Genomic DNA, 25,365 nt, shown 5'->3' with positions numbered 1-25,365 from the left:
TTTGTGTACACAGCCAGCCATCCATGTATATCGCCTGGTGAAGCTTCTCTGTTGAGACCAATACCAAAGAATTGAACAGAGCCGATTGCACGACCAATCACAAATTAACACATTCATACAACACGGCAAAAATGTTCAAATCTTGCATGGAAAAACCCTTGATTGTCTTTTTACCCTATAGATAACTGCACCTTTCATTTATTCTGGTATCAGTGTTGTCCTGAGTTACAAAGTCATGCAAAAGCCATTAACCCTGCTGCCATCAGTCCTACAGTAATGTCTGTTTTGCATTTGGCATTGTTAAGTCATAAAGGGTAAGAGTCCAATTATGTGGCTCCTGATGACTCAAATTTGTCTAAAACTGTTTAAGTCTGGCCACGTTCGCTAATAGAATTCTTTATTATACCAGATTTCATTACTGCGAGCTGAATCCAGCGTGAGTGGTGACCTGTCCAGTGTGCTTTCCCTGTGTTATGTCCAGTGCATGCTGGGAAAGGCTCCAGCGGGGAGGGGCAGACGGTCGTCCCTGTGAAGTTAGAGCTCTAACTTTAGATCTGCTTAATGTGAGAGAAGTGTAATTATACCACATAGCGGCAGCAGATAGAAAACGCATGAATATGCCTTCTATTTCTGTATGCAGCATGTGTTAGCATATTAACATTTGCGAAGGGGGAACAGAGACCACAAACCAACACCAAGGCTAATGGTCGATCTTTCCATATTGAAGTGATAAAACATTCCTAGATCCACCGGTTTATCCAAATCTCCAAAATTGAATGGGTTCTTTCTTGGCCCATGTCCTATTGTTGCAACCAACCAGCCATCCATCCAACCAACCAACCAGGGCAGCACTCATAGGAGCAAACATCTCCGCCAAGCCCCATCAGTTCCCTTACATTCAATCAAGATGCACCAAACTGCACACACTCATAAATATCGGTTCCCTAAATATGCCTTCATTAGGAATCCATTAATTTCAATTCTAAAGAAGGTGATGAAACATTCCTGGATCCTCTCCTTCAGCCTGATCCACCAAGTTTCTTAGAAATGCGTTCTGTAGTTTTTACGTATTCCTGCTGCATGGCTGCATGTTTATAAAATGAAAATAATGATATTAAAACAAGCTGTAAAACAGAAGCTGTGACCAAAATAACCGAGAAAAACTTCACCTTAGTATAAAGAACATTGGGAAAAAAGGCCTATCGGGCACTGACATTCTCTGCATCTGTCCCGAGCAGGTCAGCCAGGTCAGCAATGAACGGGAGGGAAAGGAGCAGCTGGTGACCAGGGTAAAGAGGGGGCTCGAGTGAACTGGCCATTGGGTTGTTGGAATCTGTGCTATATATAGACCAGAACGGCCTCTGTGTGGAACTGTCTCCACCGCAGACAGCGCTGGGGGGGCTGAGCTCCACATCACGGGAACGTACAGTAGATACGGAACATAGTGATGACAGCGATAATATGAGACAGGGAGCAGGGTGGGTGGAGGTGGTTGCTATGTAATACTATTTATAATAGAGGGTTACGGAGATGTGTTTCAACTTACAGCCCTCGTATATATCCGTAGGGATGTGGACAGCGGTGGTGTTGTAAGAGACGAGGCGCTTGAAGTCGGGGTCGACGTGGAAATCATCTGGAACGTAGCGGTTCTTCTTCTCCGTCTGATTCAGCTGCGGAAAAGAAACAGAACTTGTAGTTTTGGAGCTGAAACCAACATGGAAGGTTGTTTTTTTAGTTTTTTGCTTAAGAGGGGTCTGTGAGTGTGTGTCCAGCCTCAGATTGTTAACACACCGTACACGCAGTTCCCCCGCTACTGCGAATGACAAGGTGTCAGTGTGGAGCATCCACTGAAATGTCACCACTGACGGATAAAGACTGAGCAACTGAATCAAAAAATTTGGGCAGTGAAACAGAAACCGAGGCGTCCGCAGAGAGAGACAGAGGGAAGAGGGGCGAACGGAGCCTGTCAGTCAAATGCATAGTGACATCACTGTGCTGTGGGTGTGTGGCTCTCTCCCACTGGGACAGTGGAGAGGAATTAGATGCTGATCCCTGTTTATCAGAGCAGACAGATGACGTCTGAGGCCAGGGGACACGCTCTCAGTGTCTCACGCATACTAGTGCTTCCTGAGTGAGGGGCCCTAAACATGCACTGGCTCGGATGCAGAAAAATACTGCACCTTATACACACAAATGTAACTAATTACAGTACGGATAAAAACAATAATACACACATATACTCAAATGTAGTGATGTCAATATATAAAGGAGGCTTATAGGCCATCAATAAAACCTAATACTGTACTTATAATCTATTGAGGGCCGGATATTGTGTGTAATATCAGAACGGTGAAATCCAGTTGTACTTACGTCATCTTTGGCGTTGTAGTAAATAAGTTTGTCGATCTGCAAAGATGTTGAGAGAGAAAACATGAACAATTAGTGACAACATTGAAAAAACTAGAAATTATTTAAAGAACCATTTAAAACCACTTCACCTTCTCACTCTGGTTAAAAGTTTTAAGTGTCTTTTACTTCTGACCAAAATAAGCATATAGTGTGCTTTGCCTTAACTAGTGGACAGTGATGTCATGATACACCGACACACATAGACTGTATATAAAGATGGACAACATGCCTGATCCAAGAATTTGAAGCCAAAGCGTCTTGATCGCACCTGCTGTTAGTGAATAGGAAATGGCTCAAACTAAAAAAGTACACTTTCAGTTTTCTGTCATTTTAGGTAGTTAGCATGCTTATTTTTGTAAGTTTGGTTTTAATTCGTCCATCTTTATATACAGTTTATGGTATTTAATTTATGTTTATATTGAATCTTTACTTATTTATTTTCATTATTTTGCTATTCCCTTTGTTGCTATGGAAAGTTTCTCAGTAATGGGACTGATAAAGGATTATCTTATCTTATCTTCCCTGTAGCACGGTGGGAAGTTCCGGTAAAAAGAAAGATTTCCAGCTGCCGAAAAGTTTTTCTTTAAAAACATGCAAACAACACTAAACGCTTATTACATTATACATAATTCAAAGAATCCAACAGAACAGAGGTTTTTAAAGTTTCATCCGTCAGCCGTGGATTTGAATCTTGCTGTATTTTCTCGCAGCGTGGCGTTCGGTCTGTGTTTGACGCTGACGATCGGTGAAAAGAAGTGTTGATGTTTTGCTCTCACACTGCTGGGCCTCCTGTCAGTACACAGGCCAGCCCGGGCGCTAACGAGCTAGCCTCGCCGCTGACATGAGGACGCCCCTGAGCCACAGCCGCACCTACTCCCAGCACCTGCCTCCCACCTCTGGAGCCGCGAACCAACAGGGCGGCAACTCCTCCCGCCCCCGCCACCACCTTCGCTTAAACAGGGTGTGATTAGCTCACAACGAGAGATGAAGCTGAGTAAACTGTGCCAAACAGCATATGCTCCCCGTTTCTGTGACGGAGCAGGAGATGTGCTGTTTCAGCCACATGTCCAGGTGTTGGGGCCCATATGCCGATATGACACGAGCAAATGTAAAGAAGCTGAAAACAGGAAACCGTCCCATGATGCTCTCTGTCAGGTCAAGTTACAGCAAGACGATGTTCACCTTAAGACGTGACGATCACACCCTCACGCCCCTCGGGAGAGGCGACGGTGTGCAAGAACACGGGATGTGTGAGAGATGGAGGAAGAAGATGAAGGGAGAGGAAAATAAATGCTGTAAGTTATGAGGCATGTTGTGGTGGGTGTGATGTTTACTGCCAAATGAATGTGTGTGTGTGGTCTTGATAAGAAGATGCTTTTTTAATGGTGTTAACTACAGTTCATGTCCACATGTGACTCATCAAATCTCCGCTCACCGACTCCAAACATCAACAACTCACACAACAGTTTTTGGAGTAGAGCAATTTTTGGCGAAAGGTTTCCTCTTGAACTTGTTACAGTTCTTGTAGAACCGACGCTCGCACTCGTCTCTGACATGCTCGGCTGTGGGGGGTGTTGACGTATCCGACGACGGGTTACCGAGGGATATTTTGCTTTTCTTTCACAGCAGCTGCGAGCACTGGTTTCTCAGTGTAATAAAGTATCACAGTTTTTTCCCCAATTCAAATACAAAGTCAAATATGTGCAATGTAAATTTTTGACGTAAAACCTCATACATGAAAATCTATTTATATCACAAGAGGAACTTTGAATTTGGTACAAAACATGGCGACACGATCGAGTTCCTCTCTGTGTAGCAGCTGGATTGTGCTTTTATAAATAGCAACAATAATGATGCACTGACACATGCAAGCGTGTGGCTCGATCGCAGCAGTCACAGCTTTTTAAGTGTTTAAAGTCAGCAGGGAGAAGGTGCCCAGCAGAACTGGCCCAGTTATCAAAGGTGACAGAGAACAGACGCCCACGCACACACACACACACACACAGACACACACAGACACGCACACAGACACACACTCGCTCTACTTGATATAAAAAATTAACATGATTTACTATGATACGAATCGTATCAGCGTGATTTCATGTTTGAGAACGTCTCTTATGACACAAAAACTAAGTAAATGCTTTTTTAATGGACATCAGGTGTCAGGATGATCTTTAAAATCTGTTTCACATCTGTATATATGGCTATGACATTGCTGAGACTGCATATTTGCATCCACATTAAAATGAAAATGTATTTATTCTAGAATAAATTGACAGCACATATGTCGGCAGCGTGTTTCCTTTTAAAACACACGTACACATGTGCACGGTGTTTATGAGCCTCTTTAATGCTACAGACACAGCACTGCCTGAAGTTAGAGTCCAGCTGTGGTTCCACATAAAAGACCATGAAGGACACGTTCACTTTTGGACATGATGATGACAAAGCTTGGTCTGTGCATCGTGAGGAGATCTTTTGTCTCATTCCACTTGGCTCTTTAAAATCAAATACTAGAGAATAATAGTTTCTACTTGAGTCTGAAGTCAGAGCCTGAAAAGCCACTGCAGACTTCAGTGAAGATCTGAGCTCCGTCCTTGGCTGCAGCTTGAACTTCAAGAGTAAACAAAATGAATGGATATTCAAACAATCAATCCTGTCACACACTGAGGTTTAACACGCCATTAAACACTCGAGACGTTTTTATTTGGAAATGGAATCTACAAATTTTCCTAATTTACCATATGACAACACTGATGAAAATGATCCTGCGGAGGAGGAAGAACTGAAAATGTTTGTGAAATTACAAATGAAAGTACCACATTAACTTTTCTACTTGAGTAAAAGTAATATAGTACTTGCGTTTAAATAAACTTAAAGTATTAAAGTACTTGCTGAGTGTAGCCTATTACTTGTACCTATAGTACCTGAAGATAGATTTACAGATACATGAAAAACTCACATAAGTACAGTACTGAAGTAAATGCACTTTGTTACATCCCAGCACTTCACATCTAAGCCTAATTACAATGCAATGAGAGATGTTTAATTGGTTCAGGAATAAAATTAACCAAATAATTTAAAGTATGAAACTCAGCGACTGATGCAGTGGAAACGAATCTGTCCTCAGAGAGAATATTTCCTTCCCTGGTTCCTCAGCTCAAGAAGTTGAATAATGTGGAACTTCTAATGGAAAAGAATCATTAAGATTTGGCAAATAACACTGAGGACGTCCCCCCCCCCTCCAAGCTAATAGGCTAAATGGAGAAGTTGAATTTCTGTCAAGTTCTTCCATCAGTGAATGTACATATATATCATTAGTCATTTCTTTAATGGCTCCGGAAAGCATGAGGCTTTTTTCTCGCTGCAACTCCCCAGAGGAGGCTGCCGTTGTGGAACGGGGGGGGGGGGGCGCTGCAATCAGGCAAAGTAACTGAACGAGCCGTAGTGTGTTCATATTATTTGCTGTACATTCGCTTCTAATGCATTCTTAATACTATGGGTTAATGGAGAAAGTCAGCGAGTGAGCCGTGTGCATGTTCATCATCGTGCCTGGTTGTTTCTGCCAATTATGCACAATAATGAAATTCAATCTTGCATGAAGTCATTACAGCCTGATTGTCACTATAATGAGATTTGCCGTTGGATTATTAGAATCATATCGGGGCAAGAGCGACCCGCCCCTGCCCTCGCTCCTCTTAACGGAGTTCATGGCACCCCTTGATCTGTGTGTGTTAATGAACGGATCAGACCGGGGCACCGGCGCCGCTCACTCACCTCGCTGTCGCCCTGCCACTGGTGCTCCATCTGAAACTTCTCCGCTTCGCTTGCCAGCCGCTGAGAGGAAAAGAGAAGGGGGAGGAGAAAGTATGTTAGTCCATGTTTAATATTCCTGTAAAGACTTTTTACGGTTATACGACTCTGATCATCATAATAACAGCATTGACCCCAACATTCGCTCTGAAGATTTCTAACTCCACTGATCTCTGAGTTACGCGCAGCATCTTGTTGGCGGCTGCGGCTCAGGTGGTAGAGCGGGTCGACCACTGACCAGAAGGTCAATGTTTCGATCTCCGGGTTCTCTATTCCAAATTGCCGAAGTGTCGTTGGGCAAGACACTGAACCCAAATTGCCGGCAGTAGCCTTTGTGTGATGTGTGATAGAAAAAGTGCTACACATACTGTAGATGCACTGATTGAATGGGTAGATAAATACAGACTGTTTTAAATTAAGCAAATATGAATTAGTGAATATCAGCATTACATATGAAGTCAGGATATAAGAGCTGCTGATGCAGGAACAGTGCATTTAAGGGAAAATACCTAATTTCCTCTCCGCTCCAGCTGGGGTGAATTAGAACCAACGCTGTGACTCTAAAATTAGCAAAAACCCCCATTCCATCTTTTCCCAGATCTGGTCTTAATGACTAGGTTAATGGATTTATAATGGGCCCAGCTTTTAATCTCTACCTGGTCCAGATATGCACTGTACTATTAATTTCCCCTGGGAAATCTCCAATATCAAATCCAGCGCTTCCTGCCCGTGTGTGTGCGGCACAAAGGGCTCCGAGTCAAACAGGAAGAGAGGAGATGTGATGGCGGCGCTGGAGTAAATTCATTTATGGGAGGAGAAGGGGGGCTGAAATAATGAATTATTGAATTAATAAGACCGTCACGAGAATCAGAAAAAGCAGAACAAAGTCTGATCACTGACAGGGTTTGGTGCCAAATCAGACTTTGAACATGACACCAAGTCGATATTTCTACTGATACTAGTGATATTACTGTGGCCTCATAATAAGATTAAGTGCACACATGAGTCTGGTGGTTAATACATTACGCATCAAGTTTTAAGAAAATCGGTTCAGTAGTTTTTGTACGATCAAAGAAACAAGGCTCCTTGGTGAAGTTTAAACAAGAGAAAACAAGAGTGTATAGAGTCTCTCAATCAACACAATAACAAAAGACCTGGTTTGATGACGTCGTGAAGCAGCGCGGGATCATGGGAGTTTTGGTTTTCACTACCGTTGCCAATGGAAATCTACCTGACGTAACTCAGATGCAAATCACGTTCATGGATGAGGTCATGTACTCAAGTTTTACCCTCCACTTTTTAATGATGTTTTGCCAGAAAGCTAAAAACCGTATAGATAATATGACAATATTATCCGATGTTGACTCCAAACATATAAGAGTGGATAACATGGAGATTTCTGCAGTAACGAAGCTGATGGTTAGGATCCCTCTGTTCCTCTTTCTTTTTTAAAAGTCAAACGCTCACTCCTATAATCAATTGGCACAGAGGCAGCGTCTTGATAATGAAATCTTCCCCTCCCTCGGATCTGGCTTCAGATCACTCGTTATAACACCAGGTCGCCCCGTAATGCATGCTGGGAGGTGGGAGGTGGCGGGGCTGACACGCGTGTGGTCTGAAACACGGTTACCCCCCTCGGCAGCCCCCCTTGGTGTTTCTCATTAAGGTGGAGATTTCTCAGCGGCTGTCGGCAACGGGGGGGGGACCTCGCGGCTGGCAAAGGAGCAAAGGTGAGCCGGAGCTGGGCGTCTGTGCGGAGGGAAGCTTCACCGCTCCGTGAATACTAACCATGTTGGCGTGTGGTAGCGTGTGTATCAGCGAGACGGCACATGTCACTTGAGGGGGTAATTGGGCTACATTTAAATGACATTTCTGTGTGCACGCGCTCCCAGTTGGCCACCAGCCGTCAAATCACAACGTTAGACCTTTTCCAAGCAACCACGCAAGAGCATTTCTCTTTTGAGTATTTTCCAAGTCGTGTCACGATGGTGATGAAAGCCTTTGCAGATGTTGTGTAGTTTCACCCAGCTGCACAAACTGAATGGGAATATACTTTCAGTTTCCAGCATCAAAAGACCAGGAGGTTTACGAAGGCAAAACTAAAGCACTTAGCGAGGAATCATCATCTTCATCTTCACAGATAGGTGTTGATGTTAGTGCTGAATCAAAAGCAATTTCCACAGTAACTAGTGGTGTACTTGAATATAAGTACTTGTTTTTTCAAATACAATAAGAGTAGTTTTTTCATTTCTCAGCCTCTTCTGAATCCATCTCAAGTATTTCTCCGTCAGTGATGCTGCCGCAGGAGGCGGAGTCAAATGTTAATCAATGCCTGATTGGATCAATGAACCAATTCCCCTCGTTATTGACTCGTTATAAAAAAAAAAACAACGTGTAACGCAAAATGTAGTAGAGTGGAAAGTACAGATATGTGTAGTGGAGTAAAAGTGAAAAGTACCTGAAAATAAATCGACTTAAGTACAAATACATGAAAAATTTCCTCGAGTAATGTAATAAAGTAAATGTGCTTGTTACATCCCACCACTGATGGTAACCACATCCAAATATAACTTTATTTTATTAGCTGCAACAAGTAAAAAGCTTATAAATATAAACGTGCAGGATAAGTATTCCAGCTGCTTGCACACAAACTTGTATAAAGTGTGAGCATCACATGGGAGAACGGTGTCAGGGTGTCACAGGTACACGGAGGTGTCGTGTAAAAACACACGTCAGCTAATAAGTCAGAATACAACACAAATGCCAAAGGAGCGGGAAGTAATTAGAATAAATAATCACGGTGAAATAATTAAGGAACTCGCTAATGAGCTGGCATTAAATGTTATGATGTCAGCAGGCAGCAGCAGTGACTCATGAGAGCATATTGAAGGGCTGATAATGAGGAGGATCTGGTGTTTGCTGCTGTGTAGGTTTGAGACTTTCTGGCAATAAAAGAATCAGCAGGTTCAGTTTCTGTGTGAGCAACAGGGACACACACACACACACACACACACACACACACACACACACACACACACACACACACACACACACACACACACACACACACACACACACACACACACACACACACACACACACACACACACACACACACACACACACACATGCATCCATCCAGAAAATTATGCATTTGTGTATAGTTCGTCTGAAAATAAAGTGATTTTCATCTACGTTAGAATAGAAAAACAGACTCAATCTGTTTGAGCTGCTGGTTGGAAAAAGTAATTATGTGGGAAACCAAGAACGTAACATGTGATTAACTGGATCATCTGCTACAAACGTGAAGAATGAAGAGGATAAGAGATTAAACAGCTCAATTCTTCACAAACACACAAACATACGGAACAAAAGTTTCCCTGAGCTTCATGTCTGTGATGTGAAGACACAGAATAATGATTTACTGCAACTCGTCTGACTTTGCGTTTAGTAAACAACGCACAGAGATGTGCCGTAAACACACGCTTCCTATCGAGACACGTTCCTGGCAGTCTGATTAGAGCATCCAGTCCTGCCAGGACACACACACACACACACACACACACACACACACACACACACACACACACACACACACACACACACACACACACACACACACACACACACACACACACACACACACACACACACACACACCATCTTACTGATGTGTGGGGAGGCTCGGGAGAGCAAAGGAAACATGAGCATCTGCTGTTGTGACTGGCAGCACTTTAGTCAGATCTATCCTGCTCAGCCTGTAGGGAGCCCGGAGGAGGGTGGTGAGAGGGGGAGAGCGAGAGAGGGAGAGAGGGAGAGAGGGAGATATACATCTGCACTCACACACACTCAGACCCAGGAAATAAAACAGGCACGAGCAGGTTGACACGTTAACCCTCTTTGCTGTAACCCCGGTCCTTTGTTCAGGAAGCAGCCGTCACCGTCCCACCACCTCTGTGGAAGTGTCGCTAGTCTCGCTTTGACAGCTCATCTCTCCTGCAGCAAGCTCCTCCAGCCCGGCACGCGATCTGTGAGCCAGCTGGCTGCGAGCAACTCCCGATTACAGCTGTGCTCGGCCGGCGATGGCGAGACGGCGGCCCTGCACGTGCACGCAGATTTACTGTATGTCGCCGTGACTCAAAGATGATGCCAAACTTTCTATTGCCCTGGATTTGGCCGTTTTAAGATCACGGTTTGTTTGGGCACTTTGCCTTCTCGCCACCAGCAACAACAACCGGCCCATATCAAGACAATATAGACTCAAAGGGGTGAAGCTCCACTTAATTGATCCGAGGAGTTATTAGCTTGTCGGTGCTTCCCTTTTACCATCACTTTAAGTGGGACAGGGCTGCAGCAGTAGTTTGGCAACAATAACCTGAAGAAAGGATTTATTGCCGGCGATTACACACACATTTCGATTTGTTTCAGAGTCGCTCTCATCACACCGAGCTGCTGTCGATACGTCAGGAGAAAAGGTCTAAAGCTCTGCAGACGACAAAAAGTCAACAAAACAATGTCAACTATACACATCTGCTTCTGTCTGAACACACACACACACACACACACACACACACACACACACACACACACACACCAGTAATGAGTGAGCCACATCAAATTAACACTCCCTCTCTGTATGCGTGTGTGTCTGATAAGGAAAACAGAGATGACAAACACAAAGCAGCAACACACACAAAACAGTTCGACAGCTGGGCTGACAATAGCCCGCCACACACACACACAGACACACAAACACACCAAGAAGTGGTGATAAATCAGTCATCAGTGACCAAAATACACACACAGACACACTATATCTCGCAGATTCAACATTTTCCGCAGAATCACATCCATCAAATATTCATGTTTTTTGTGGGATGGATAAATGTGTGTTTGCACAACCTTAAATATCACGATAAAGAATTCCTTTCCATTTTGTTTGTGTAAAAGTTGTAGTGGTGTAGTTAAAAACTACAATGTGCCAAACTGTCTGTTCTCAGCTTCTGTGCTCGGCCCCCTCACTGCTAAGTGTGGCTAATGTTGCCGTTTTTTAAAAATATGTTTGATGATGCGTTTCTGGCCTGGAAATGTGGAGCAGGCCGGCAGCCACTTTGGCTCGAGGCCCGTGAAGTGTGATCCTGGATCTAAGATTCAAACAGAGAAGAGTCTGGACACGTCATATAGAAAATAGAAAAATAGATATGATCCCGGAAAAAAGTACAGATTTGGCGTGAAGCCACTTTGCTGTAAGTGGTTCTTAATCGTCAGTTACACTATTAATAATGACTCCATGGTCCAATATAAAGCTAAGAGTGATTAATCAGCATGTGTCTCATCATCCAAGTCAAGAAAATGTAAATGTAAGAAATTCCTGCTTGTTTTACATCATATTAAACTGAATATCTTAAAATTAGGTGAACACTTTCTGCTGCTTTCTGATATTTTACTGAACAATCAATCGATTGGGCAGCACGACACAAACACACACATACAAACACAGACGCCCACACACACAGACACACACACACACAAACGACAAGCAACGACAACATCTCAAGACTTGCAATGAAAATGAAATACGCATTTTTTGTGGGGTTTCGACCAAACAATACGTGTGTATTTGTCTATTTACCATTTATTTTCCCCATAATTAATTATCAGTTACCATAGCAACAGCACTAAATTTTCCAACTTTACTTTGCAAATTGAGCGGCAGACAGAAGCAGCTAATGTTTTATTGTCTCGAGACCACGAACGATGTAGATAATAGTTCCCACTGAGCTCACTCCGCTCCAGCCCGGGAAACCATCAGCATAAGTTAGCTGCCGATAATAACTCCTGGAGATGTGACACGAGCAGAAGATTTATGTTGTTTGTTCAGCGATTTTCAGACGACGCATTTCAGCAGCACTTCGGCGAGAGACGCTCCTGGATGGGACACGACCGCGCGAAGTGACCGTGTCCACATAGACGAGCTTTATTCAGACAAATAAATGAAATTGAATAAAAGCAATCGGTGCTTGTGATGTTTGAGCATAAGAGGAGAAACTGTTTTCGTTTTATTCTACAAGTTAATAAAAGAACGTGTGAGCGAGGAGGCTAGTGAGCGTGTGTGTGTGTGTGTGTGTGTGTGTGTGTGTGTGTCTGCTCTGTGATTAGGGCTTTAACAGCAGTGTCTAATGACTCACAGCATGTCATCCAGTGTCGGTTTAATAACACACTTCCAGACACTAGAGATCAGTGACTCCTCTGTAATTACGCACCACCACATAACACGACGCCCTAACGAGCTCCACTCAAGTGCTCTCATCCTTTTTAGACAGCATAATGAAAAACGAACGCCCCGATCCTGTGTCAAACACGAGGTGGATGATGGTGCTTGAATGAAAGTTTTTTTTCTCGTTTTGCACCAGTGTTGAGTGAAAATCAGGCCGACACACAGAGAGAGCCGTGACAGAGACGTGATTCATTACGGGAGTGAGGAATGTGTTTGTGATGCCTATGTTGCTTAGCGACCAGGGTGTCATGGTAACACGCCGCATCCGTTGGTCCATGCACTGCGGAGAGCGAAAAAGCTCCCGTGCGGTGGCACCACGAGAGACCCGAAACATTTGGTTCATTATCTTCCCATTCCCGTCTTCCTCGTCGGCAATCAAGGCCCAACTCGAAGCTGCCTCTCCGCGCCGATGCCAACAGCCCACTCATAATTATGAAAATTTGGTTTCTATCGATAGGGACGCATGCCGAGCGCAATTCAAACCTGCACGAGAGGCCATGTTTGGAAAGCAACTGTTGTTTTTATTTAAAATGAAAAAAAATGCAGATCAATTGTGGCTCAGACTCTGGTGGGCAGCCAAAGCCTTTTGGATCCGCTGCCAAAGTGCTAATGCAATCCCAGGCCTGAAATAACCCTCAGCAATCAATATTCAAATAGCTCAGCCCTCAGCTGTCCGTTCTCCAGACCTGTCTCGTCTCTTCCCCCTTAAACCGGGGATGGGAATCAAGAACCTGGCTCCAAATTGTCCGAGCATTGGAATCAGAAACACCTCCGAGCTCATCAGGTCCCTTTGTTAATGTTTTAATGACACAGCTGAGGGAGTCAAGGCTGAATTAAAGAATCAGTCCAAGGTGTGAGGGCTTCACCTCTGTAGGTAAAATGTCATTTTTAAGTCAGGGTGGAGAAATCAGCAACAAGCGGAAGCATCTTACACCTGGGCCACACTGGGTGAGTGTGACGTTACACCCCCCCTCCTCCTCCGAACTGAGCCTGAGTCACTGCATGCACGTTGGTCCCACGACGCACCACCCGCCAACACCAGTAACTTCTCAACCTGTGGGGAATCCACATGCACACATGCACATCCTTTTTATTCTACCCCGTGGTCGGACTCAGAAGTAGAAGACTGGTCGTGATGCTGAAAATCCATGTAAGCCTACTTCTCCCCCGTTGCATGGAAAATGGATTAGAAACCGTTTAAGGGAATCAATAAAGAATCAGACAAACCATCCGAGTCACTAATGGCATTGGTATCAATAAAATCTTATCAATTTACAAGCCCTTCCTTTCTCTCCTGGGTGGGTGGTCTTTTTGAAAGATCCTCGTTCTCTTTTATTTTCCTATATTGTTCTTCTTATTCTCTTACTCTCTTTGAATTTAATCACAACAACCTTCTTTTCAGGTCAGTACGGTCTCCTCTGCCTCGGGGGGGGGGAGGTCTCGGCGGGGCGCAGCGTCCCTTAAGGTTTGGTACAAAGCATCAGACGGACTTCCTTCAGGGCGCTGATAACCTCCCCTTCGTCCCGGCATGTGACTCGTCCTGCTTTGGTCCGAGGTCATCCTGAGACCAGACGTCGGCCAAACCTGACGTCGGCAGCCGGTGTGATCCTTCCTCGTGGCTTTTTAATGTCAGAAGTGAAGATCGAGGATTTTAAATGTCAAAAGGACATGAAAAAGGATGTGTCGCTGCTTTTGCGGTCGTTTTGTGTCGTCTCGAGTGCGTGAGGATTTCAGATGTAAAGAGTGAATGAAGCTTTTGTGATCATGCTGTTTTGAAGAAGAAGAAGAAGAAGAAGAAGAAGAAGAAGAAGAAGAAGAAGAAGAAGAAGAAGAAGAAGAAGAAGAAGAAGAACAACAACAACAACAACAAGAAGAAGAAGACTATTCCTCACAGACTTCTATAGAAACTGATTTATTTTTTAAACCAGTGGAGTCGCCCTCTGTTGGTCATTCAGGAGTATACAGGTGTCGGGCACTTCCGCATTGGCTTTACTTTCCGGACCCAGAGTCTATACATTCATTTCTATATGCAGCCAATGGAAAGAACCTATTAACTCTTGGGGCAGATCTGACAAAGTGGTAGATCCAACAACAATTTCTCAGAGAATAATTCATGGATGTTGATGAAACAGGCCTGTTGGGCCCTGGCAGCGAGTAAAGTATAGACATGTTACTTTTACCTGCTTGTTAAACAATTTGGTTCGCTGTGGAAACCAGTAAGTGCAATTACCTCGACCTAAGTGCACCACTTTTAAGACGAGTAAGCTTTTAACCTTTAATTTGTCTTTAAAATGACTCGGTTAGGTGAAAGCTTTGCAGTGTATTCTGGCTCTGTCAGTCATTTTCTGTGGAGACGGCTGGGAAATTCCAACCACCACACATTCCCCCCCCCCGTGTATGATAAATGAACATATCTGAGTTCTGTGTCACTGTAGGAAGAGAAATGACCTGTCAACCACAGGCCCCATCAAAGAGTATTGGTTAAGAGGAACAGCTCAATAATTGATGAGAGCGGAGTCGGGGGGGGTGGCCTGGATATCGGGGAGCGCTGTCATGGCAGGTTTAAAAAAAGAGGCGCTCAGGTCAATGTGATTAACAGAATGGACTGTGTGTGTACAACCTGTTCTGATGTGCGAGTTCCCAGTTAATCAACAGGTCACAGCTGCACTGCGCAGTTACACAACACTAAGCCGAGGAAGGATAACGACGATGGAGACAACTGGAGCATCGTGGTACAGTGGAGGAGGCTCTGAGTCACAGACACAAGGAGACAGAAACCGAGGAGGAAGACGATGCAGGGGAGCAGCGTCTTCCTCCTGCTGTCACTTTGTTTATCTCTGATGAACTGAGTCAAATAAAATCACAGAGAAAATCTATCCGAACAGAAAACGTTCAATACTGTCGGGGACGCAACGCCGAGTCTTTTTTCTTGAGTAGCAATATTTTTAAGATCATTTACGAATTTTTTTGATTTTATTATCATCTGACATTTTGAGGTACTGACAACTTGTACTGTAAAGTGCATTGAGTGGTCGATATAATACAGTCCGTTGACTATGTATTAACATATGTATCTGTATACATTATATAGATCTTTATGGCAAAATTGGCAGCATTACAAAATGCCAAATTAACTTTATCTTCAGTTCTTGCACGCAACGTACCCAAGGATGAGCGATCACTGAAATGATTGATGTTTCTTTTGGAGGAAAACTAAAAAAACAGGACGATTCTCAGGCAGGTTCTGATGATATTTAATTGGAATGGGCATTTGAGATTATAACATCCTGGGAAAGTGTAAACCAGACTCAATCTAAAAATATCACCGTCATGTTTGTGCAGCGTTCGTATTTCTCCTAGTGGGAGAAACATTTTTGATGCAAATCGAAAGCCCAAATCAGGGGTAAAGTTATTCTCACTAAATTGTCGTTGCTTTAACAACATTGGGCTGCAGCCGACTCTTTCCCCTCTCTTCTAAACCATCATTCCAAAAGCAAATAGGGTCTTATTCTTAATCTAATTCATTCAATTTGAGCCGACACTGAGACTCCTGTCTGAGTGATTAGCGAGTTGTAATGTAATAAAATGATTTTCCATTAGCACTGTCAGTATTTTGTGTTATATGCTCACATGTGACCACTATTGCAAATAAGAAAAGCATCAGTCTGGCTGCTTATGCTAAACAAGATGTGATGAAACACTGTTGTTTTTAAAACACTCTCTGCATCTTTAATGGAGTGAATATCCCGAGGAGGGGAGACGACTCAGAGACGAAGAGAGATCAAATTTTAACGTGAAACATTTCTTCACTTTCAGAAGAGTTTATCATCCATATTCAAACACACACACACACACACGCGCGCATCTATAAAGGGGAAGAAACACGATGGGACATAAAGGGAGGACGGAGGAACACGGGGCAAAGCAACAATGGGGAAAATGGGAATGAGGAGTGACAGAGAATCAGGGTGAAGTTATGGGAAAGGAAGTTAGGAGGGAGTTAGGAGCAGAACGGACGGAGGGACGGGGTTGGAGGAGAGAGTACAGAGATAAAAACAGGGGGAAACAAAACACCATATGTGACAAGAGTGAAGAACAAGAGGAGGAATTTAAAGAACGGTGATTGCACTCGCGTCTACATGTGCATTCAGAGCCACAAGTGGAGTGCAGCCAGTGGGTCTGTAAAGATTCGGCAGCTGTAATCTCCAGAGTTTGAATCCACAGTGAAACTAATCTACGACAGCACCCGCCTCAGGAAACTGATTAATCTTCTGAAGTATCAAAGAGATGTGGGAGATAATTCTCAGTCTGGCACATGTGGTTTTACACACAGCAACATCCCCCTCTGACAAAAAAACAAAAAATATCAACCACATTTCGCACAATGCAGAATATTGTGGTGCAACATCCGTCCATCAGCACCACCCTGCAGAGGAGACATGTAAAACACACACAACCCTGCACCCTCACACCGACGGGCAATTTAGAGACGCCAATTAACCTGCATGTATCTGCACTGTGGAAAAAAGCTGGAGCACCCGGAGGGAGCCCACACAGCCGGAGGGGGAGAACGTACAAACTCCAACACGGGAAAGGCCCTCCCCGCCCGGGAGGTTTGAACCCAGAAGACCACTCGCTGTGAGGGGACGGTGCTGAGCGCTGCTCCACCGTGCCGCCCGTGGCGCGACATGAAAGAGGCAAATTCTTTTGATCGCCCTTGAGTGGTTAGAAAAGAAAATAATCTCCCCCCAGTCAGAACAGCAATGCTTTGTGAACGTTAACTTGAAACGGTTGAAACAGACGAGTGTGAGGAGCCAAAGGGAATTTAACCCTGACACCTTCACGGTAAAGTCTATTCAGAAGGACAGTAGGTGCAGAAACTGTGCAGGTCTGTGTGTGTGAACCAGACAAATACTTTTCTTATTGTGACAACAGAACCGTGTGACAGAATGTGAGCAGTGTGGAGCAGAGGGAGATACAGGGAGAGGAGAGCTGCAAACAAACCAAATAGAAAGAAGATCTTAAAAGAATCTGTAACTCTACCACAGCTCAGATTATCACGTAAAACTCAGCAGCAGAAAAGCCACATAAAAAGTTACATAAAAAGTAACAACATAGAAACAGAAAAATGAGGCCAAATAGATCTGGAAGTCAATAATCATTTGGGTGAATCTGTACAGCGCTGCTCACTGTAAATAAGGAAAAATTAAGCCAAATGACACCATTGATCATTTGTGTTCGAGCGGATCTGTTCAGCTCCGTGTGGAACTGTTCCAAACCGAGAGGAAACCTCTGTACAGCCCGAGCACGATGCAAATCCTTTCAAATTCAAAGCATGCGCAGATAGAAACTTCTATTTTCAGGGGCACAGGTTGACACTTGTGCTTTTGGTTGTAATATCAACATAAGGTGTTACAGTTGATTTCATTGGAGTAAATTGAAGATATTTTCACCTTCCCATTAAGAGCATAGTCACTGTCTTAGTTTGCAAACTATATGTGTGGCTTTTCCTGGGAAGTAGGATTTCTCACATTATATATATATGACAGTGTAGAGGAAAAGTATTGATCTAAGTTTCATGAATAAATCTAAATATGGTGAAAGCATCGCTATGTGATATTTTGAAATCCACCACACGTTACATCAAGCAGCTCAGAGCCCGTCTCGGGAAGTGTGCTTCTTGTTTTCTGCAGAGTTATTCCCACTATGAGCCTGACATAAAACTGATCTGTGCCATAAAGCGTTTGCCGTGATGGAAACCCTCTCTCCCTCACCGAGTGGCCACAGCTGCCAACATGTGAGAGATTGCATGTCAAGGGAGCACCGGCATCAAGACGCTGCGATTGAATTGAGGCGACAGGACGGGCAGATGTCAGATTGACAGACAGCAAATCCAAGCCGGCCCCTGATTAAGTTAATGACAGCAGCCATCATTCTAATGGGATTGTGCTCACTGACAAGTGCGGGAACGCGCACACACACACACACACACACACACACACACACACACACACACACACACACACACACACACACACACACACACACACACACACACACACACACACACACACACACACACGCACACAAACAAATAAACAGTCTCGAAGCACAGCCAGAGGAGAGAAGTTGGCCCAGTGACAGAGAAAGAGAAATGCCACCATTCATCCAACTTACACTCAATCTAACCCTTAAATTTTTAGTTTGTTGTGATGCATCGTATGAAGATCAATCAGCAATCAATAGCAACCAGTCAGATATTGATGGTTTTAAAGACTGGAAACACTGGAAAGCTTTTTACCCCCCTAAATCCATGTGAAATAGTAGATGTCACAATGCATTCTGGGAAATGTAGAACAATTCATTACACTACAGCAAAGACACAGAGAACATGGGTAACTATGGAAACCACAGGGTTACGTGGAAACTAACTTGGATCTCCCCTGGTGGCTGGCTGCAGTTGAGGTCATAAGTCCCAACTCCTCCATGTTAGTGGATGGGACATGGACCAACTACAAAGTCAAAGTACACATCAAATAATTTTCCATCAATGATGCTTTCTTCATCACATCGTTAGTTATTTGACGTCAATAAAACGCGGTGAAACATCATGATTGACAGCTGAGACTATCTGTGATTTGCTGGCGACCTGTCCAGGGTGTAACCCACCTCTCACCCACTGTCAGCTGGGATTGGCTCCAGCTCCCCCTGAAGCGTTATAGATAATGGATGGAAATAGGCTAATCAGTAGAATATGGTGCAAATGTATCTTTCTTTCTGCATCTGTTCTGTCTTTGTTATTTTCTACTGACGCAGTGACTCAGCCCAAACAGCTGAAATGTTGAAGCAGTGCAGTGTGAAAGCAGCACAGAGCTGCCTGTTGAATTGTGCACTAAGAGGCCGAGATCCCAACAGATAGGAGAACTGCGATAGGCAATCTCGTCTTTTGTTTGCTTCCTCATGGGAGGTGTGGCTTAATGCACTTGTGGACTTCCCACCACTCTCCCTCCCTATTCAACTCGTCATTTTTCCTCTCATACTCATCAGGCCACTCCAAATGGAACGGAGGGTAAACAGAGGGAGAGATGGAACACAGAGGAGAAAGATAAGCATGATAGGAAACAGAGGAGGGAGGATACTGATTGCCACCGACCGAAATTAGTGCGTAGAAATACTACGAGATGAGGGTTGGTCGGGTCAAGAACATAACGGATGCCTCAGTCGTCCTTTCCCCTTTCCCCATTTCAGTTCACGATCCGGCTAAGTGCACCCTGCGACTATTTATGGTAGCTCGCATAAATCGATTACCATAAAGCTGGCTCAATTCCACTTCATTACGCAGAGCGCCATTTACAGTCCATACCACACCACGGTGAGACGTCACCTCTGTAACGCTCATGCAATGACGAGGAAATACACTTTTTGAAAACAACAAAGAACATCAGCATATGGTGTTCGGCAAAAAAAACCTGATACCATCCCTGCCTCAAACGCTGCGTTCACATTTCCAGCAAAGAGCAAAGAAAGTGCTATTAACTCGCACAGGTGAAATAAACAGCAGATGGTGTTGATAAAAAAAAAAACACTAAGAGCAGAGCCTGTGGTGTAACATCTCCATTCTGCTGCCGTCAAATCACTGAGCAGTTGTGCTCCTCTCCCACGGTGCAACGCAACAACAACACCAAACCTAATTGTCCCCTCATCCCCTGGCAGTTATTAGGATGTAGGGAAAAACGAAACGCTCGGTTGGATTGATGGGGTAATCAATGAGAGGGTAACTATGGCAACAGGTTGTCAGGCCTTAATTTGGTATTTCTGGCTCTCTGAGGCAGATTGATCGAGAAAGGGAAACTGGGGATTGTAAACCAAGGAACAGTTAAAGGTTATATGGCTCGATTAATTTGTTGACCTTTGTAATCTGATTATTTGGATTGCATTTTATTGTATTAAAGGTTCGAGACAAATTCAGTTATTATTATTGTTTCTGTCGTTGTTTGGAGTCTATAGCCACACAATCAGCTATGTGAGGCTTAGACTGCTAATAGCATCCAAACATTCTTAAGAGTAACTAAGCTGATTTCCAAGCAGGTAATGGTGAACTTGTCAATCATCTTAGATTAGTGAGTTAGCATGTTTACACTGGTTCATTCACACTAAACACAAATTAAGCTAATGAGGATGTTATCAGTTCAGTTATTATTTGATAAAAAGTACTGGATAAATTATATTTTTAACCTGACAGAATTGAGGTTTGTTCAAAAATACAATTCTGGGGTTTACCAAGTTAGTAGGATTCATCTTCAGGCAACAATGACTTTATGGACTTTCCCAGCAGTCCATGAAATAGTTCATCAAAGCAGGATTCATCCCCTGGGAACCATGAATGTCTGGACCAAAATCCCTTGGAGCTATATACTGCTAGCATGGCTTCTAAACGTTATGTGACAAAAAGTGATACAACACAAACACGCCCCAGACTGGTAACTTTGAATTAAGTCATCTGGCTGGAGGATGTCTGCTTGTGTTGGATCAGAGCATGGCCTAAAGCAGTGGCTGTGTTCCAGCGTTGCTTCTGACGTTAAATGAGTAGAAGCAGATTCTTTCTGTGCGTCTCCCTGGGCTCTGTCTACAGGGAGACACACACTGGACCACATGTGCCATCTCAAAATACAGAAATCGACAGCTCTTAAGGGTCAAGTTGATGGCAAATTCGCATCGCACCACAATGACCGAAGAGGCGACGAAAAAAACGTCATGTTCCAATCTAGATTTCCCAGAGGGAGCCACAGAATTATTATGTGTAAGGAGATCACACTGACCTTTAGGGCTTGGGAGCGGTTAGCCAGCAGTTTCTCTATGTTCCCAGCGGCCGTCGACACCAGTTCCCCTGGATTGTTCGATTCCACGCTGAAGTGAGCTTTGTGTGTTTTAAATATCTGAGACAATCACAAAGGAAAAACGAGGGTCAGAGATAAGCAGAACAGAGCCGAAGAAATGCATATGTCCCTAGTCTTAGTTAGCAGTTAGCTTACCTACATATATAAATCAATAGATATATAGTGGGCTAAATGAAGTACAACTGACGAAGGTCAACTGTAATAGATTTATGAGTTTGAGGTGCATTGGATGCCAAAACACTGTAGAAGGATATAAAAAGGTATTGAGCTATCACAGCAATGTTGATTACCTGGTGCCCTAAACCACCAAAATAAGAGCTTGAAAAATATTTTGCCTGATGATCGTGCATTTTATGTTGAAGTCCTACAGGCACATGATGATGGTAAGTGGTAGGGGGATGTAAAGAAGCTGAGTAGGGGTATTGCGTAGCTTGTGGGAACTGAAAGGGCATTGGCCAGCTGTACAAGGCAGACAGGAAGGTATCAATGCTAACATTGGCTTTGTAGCAAGAGCAAAAAGTTGCATTACAGATAATATCTTTAATGGCTTTTGGATGTTTTATCACTTTCCCTACACATGCCCTTATCAGGATGAAACCTCAGCTCTCCAGTTACGTAAGATCACAGGATAAGCAGATGAGGTCATTGCATACAAATGCGATGCATAGACGTGACAAGTTGTCATAAATCTTTTAGTTTGCCCCTTAGAGTGTGAAAATTTACTGTATCTGATGATTCTTCACTGGATCTCACTGACCACATCACGCTGATTAAAGCGGGAAGCTACATGTGCACTGATTGAATTGCACTGTCAGGTTACGCAAGAGGACCACTCACTGTGCGACGGAATATGTTCTAGCAAAAGATATAAAAAAGAACACACACAAATGCCAAACAGCCAATTATTTAGCAGCCTAGAGGGATTCTGTTGTCCGACATTCAAACCACACGACTGAGGCGCGTGCATGTGTCCTCGTCCTCTAGGCGTCTGATGGATTTTGTTTTAGTGAAAGACAAATACTAAAGGGTAATCCTACTGCTTTTTTAGATTTTGGGTTATGTTGCAATAAGGGATGCAGAATTACTTTCATGTATTCTCTATCTACTCTGTATGTTGGGACTAAAAGTACTGCAAGTAATGACAAACTGTAGATGTTGTGTGCATAATACTCAAAATTTCAAAAATGTGTCTTCTAGTAACAATATTTGAAGAAGAAGAAGAAGAAGAAGAAGAAGAGATCAGGTTGGGTGAAAAAGCTGTTTAAGCGGATTTGGTGACACAAAATTGTGACAGTTATGTATATTTCACAAATCTGGTGATAAGTCACGTCACCACATCGTTTTGTAATGATTTCGCTTTAAGGCCGACTGACTGATTCTCGAGCAGGGAGCTCCAGATGCATTCCGGCAATTAATGCAAAACAAAAAGTCATCTTCTTCTCCTGCACGTGAGCTCATGAGTGAGTGAGTGCAGGAGACTGTGTCTGTGACGTTGATCTCATCTGATCGTATATAGGGTTGTCAGAGTGCAATGATTCACCATTAAGTCTAATAAGAAGCTGCTATATATATATATGTACACTGTAGCTTGGTGATGCGTTGTGACAACTGAGGTCGAGCAGGCAGCAATAATATCTGTGAGAGCAGTCAACAAAAGCAAAGCTCAATAATGAATCTGTGTGAAACAGGTTTTATTTAAAATGACATTAAAAGTAATTTCAGTACAATTCCACAAGTGAGGGATTACATTTCCACCCAACATCAGCTTGTGTGTATGAGGTGGTGTTTACCTGTATTAGGTCCTGCAGGCCACTGGATGTGTCTGTTAACATGATCAAATCATTTTGCATCTGGTCGACCCATTCCTTTACCCTGAGAACACAAAAAACAATCGATTAGTCAATCGTACACAATCGTAAAGTTTCCAAAACACAAGTAATGTGTTGGGTTGTGCACATCTCCTTCAGTTTGAATAGAGCCCATGTGATCACATGACCTGTGCTTTACTTCTCACTATAAGAATATGCTAAAAAAGCACAGGGAGGGGAAGCATGAAATAATAATGTTTAGCCAAGTGAATACATTGCTCTACTCCACATGAGCTGTGCATTAAGGCGTGAGCTATTCATAGTTCTCAGCATGAGTGTCGAATCCTCGGGGGTGAGATACTGGTTAATATATTCTGATGGGAAAAGATCAGTCAGGAGGGGAAAGAGAATAAACAAGAAAAAAAAAGAAATACTCATTAATTATGGTTTGGACTTTGTTTTATACAACTTAAACCAACTTTAGTAAGATCAGGGTATCCAAGAGTTTTTTAATCCAGTGAAATAAACCAGTTCTGCATTTCAAACCAGTATCAGTACAACCAGTCGTGTTCTATGACCTCATTGAGATGCACATGTCCATAAACATATCTCAACAGCATTACAAGCATGTGCAACCTGTTGAAAATCAGATTTACACCTTTAATTTAGCCATTAGGATTTTAAGGACAGTGGATCCTTATATGGAAAACATGACATTCAGTTCAGGTTCTGTGCGCGTGTACATGAATGTGCGTGTAATATGAGACCATCCCCATACACACAATTCCCCGAACTGTCAAAACACCAATGAATCTCTTTAAATGGCAGATGTGATACGATACGGCGACACGGCCCTGATGCAGTGTGCAAAGTTATTTATGTGTATTTCTAAAATGAATGAGGGAGACAACTTCCTTTATTTAGGCAGTAACGGAACAGTTTTAGAAATGTTGAAGATAGACGTTGAAGAGCAATGACTTTTTCTTAAACAACTGCAACGAAGACAAGAAAGACGTCGTTCGTGTTCATTCCTGCAACTCAACTCAAAAATGACGGTAAATGTGATGCTACCAAGTGGACCAATCACAGCTCTTGTGGTCTGCATCAAATCGATGCCTAGTCACATTTTTGGGGCGGTGCTCTGCGTAGGGTACACGCAGAAGCATGACTCGGCCTTTACACGACACTGTTACACCTACAAACCCTCCACCTGCTCCTTTCCAACACCAAAAATAAAAAATACATGATCCATAGAGAAAATTGGCCTTTCTCCCCTCCTCACCTTCCACAGCACTGAGGGGCCTCTGACACATGAACCCCGTCTATGTTATCTTATTTAAAAAATACAGTGTAACGTGATCAGGGGTTAGCTCACGCTGGAAATGTGTGGCATAGCAGCCGCGCAGTATATTTAGCCTTGTGAGAGACAGCTGCTGGTCGCTGAGGGCAGATACAGGATGTGTGTACTGTCAGCACATTACTTTTACCCCCAAGTCACACTTATGTGCATGAATATCCACAAACACACACATGCAGTGTGAGGAAATAAGGATATCATCTCTTCCAGATGGCTTTAGAGATGGGTTTTTATGTCTCAGAGCCATAGTTGGAAATGTTTGCCGACTACTGTACATGCAGAGCCAGCTCCAGGGTCCAGATAAGGTCCACTGACCATAGCGAGCAGGTGTCTATTGTGGTTGTTCTGCATGGGACTTTTCCAAATTAGCCGAGTTGTCCTTAAGCAAGAGGGGTGGGGTTTTCCAACAGGTGTCTGATGGGAAAACGGTGAATGTGTGTGTGTGTGTGTGTGTGTGTGGTTATGCTCCATCAAAACAGAGATGAGGTTAGTGCTGGGCCACAAGAAAATATCAATAATTATCGCAGTGTAAAACATCGATAACATTTTATAAAAAGTTTCAGTATATGTTGATATATTGCATTTAGCACAGTGAGGAGGTGTGACACATAATTAAACCACCTCAGATTTGTAAAATATTTGTCATTCTCTTCCCCTAAAGAAGAGTTTTAAAGTCACCGACTTCATTCAGGAGTAAAAATGTGTCTTTAGCGTACTTCAAATAATAAACGTGACATTTATCAATTATATTTGCCACATTTTCACAGCATGTTTTCCTCAAATCTAGGACCAACTTTGCAG

General features: G+C 43.4%; 1 protein-coding gene across 1 annotated transcript in view; it reads right to left on the bottom strand.

Annotated features, from left to right (window-relative positions):
• The window catches only part of cacna2d1a (calcium channel, voltage-dependent, alpha 2/delta subunit 1a), an 86,351-nt gene that overhangs the window by 46,233 nt on the left and 14,753 nt on the right, over positions 1-25,365 (bottom strand). Inside the window, exons 2-6 of the mRNA XM_035148136.2 lie at positions 23,190-23,271; positions 21,322-21,438; positions 6,190-6,249; positions 2,371-2,406; positions 1,547-1,670 (exon numbers count right to left, since the gene is read on the bottom strand). Of these exons, the coding sequence (XP_035004027.1) occupies positions 1,547-1,670; positions 2,371-2,406; positions 6,190-6,249; positions 21,322-21,438; positions 23,190-23,271 (419 nt within the window). The remainder of the gene's footprint in view (positions 1-1,546; positions 1,671-2,370; positions 2,407-6,189; positions 6,250-21,321; positions 21,439-23,189; positions 23,272-25,365) is intronic.

Source organism: Hippoglossus stenolepis, chromosome 22, assembly GCF_022539355.2.
Source record: "Hippoglossus stenolepis isolate QCI-W04-F060 chromosome 22, HSTE1.2, whole genome shotgun sequence".
Taxonomy (NCBI): domain Eukaryota; kingdom Metazoa; phylum Chordata; class Actinopteri; order Pleuronectiformes; family Pleuronectidae; genus Hippoglossus; species Hippoglossus stenolepis.
Note: the sequence above shows the minus strand (reverse complement) of the source record. Positions and strands in the feature narration are given on the sequence as shown.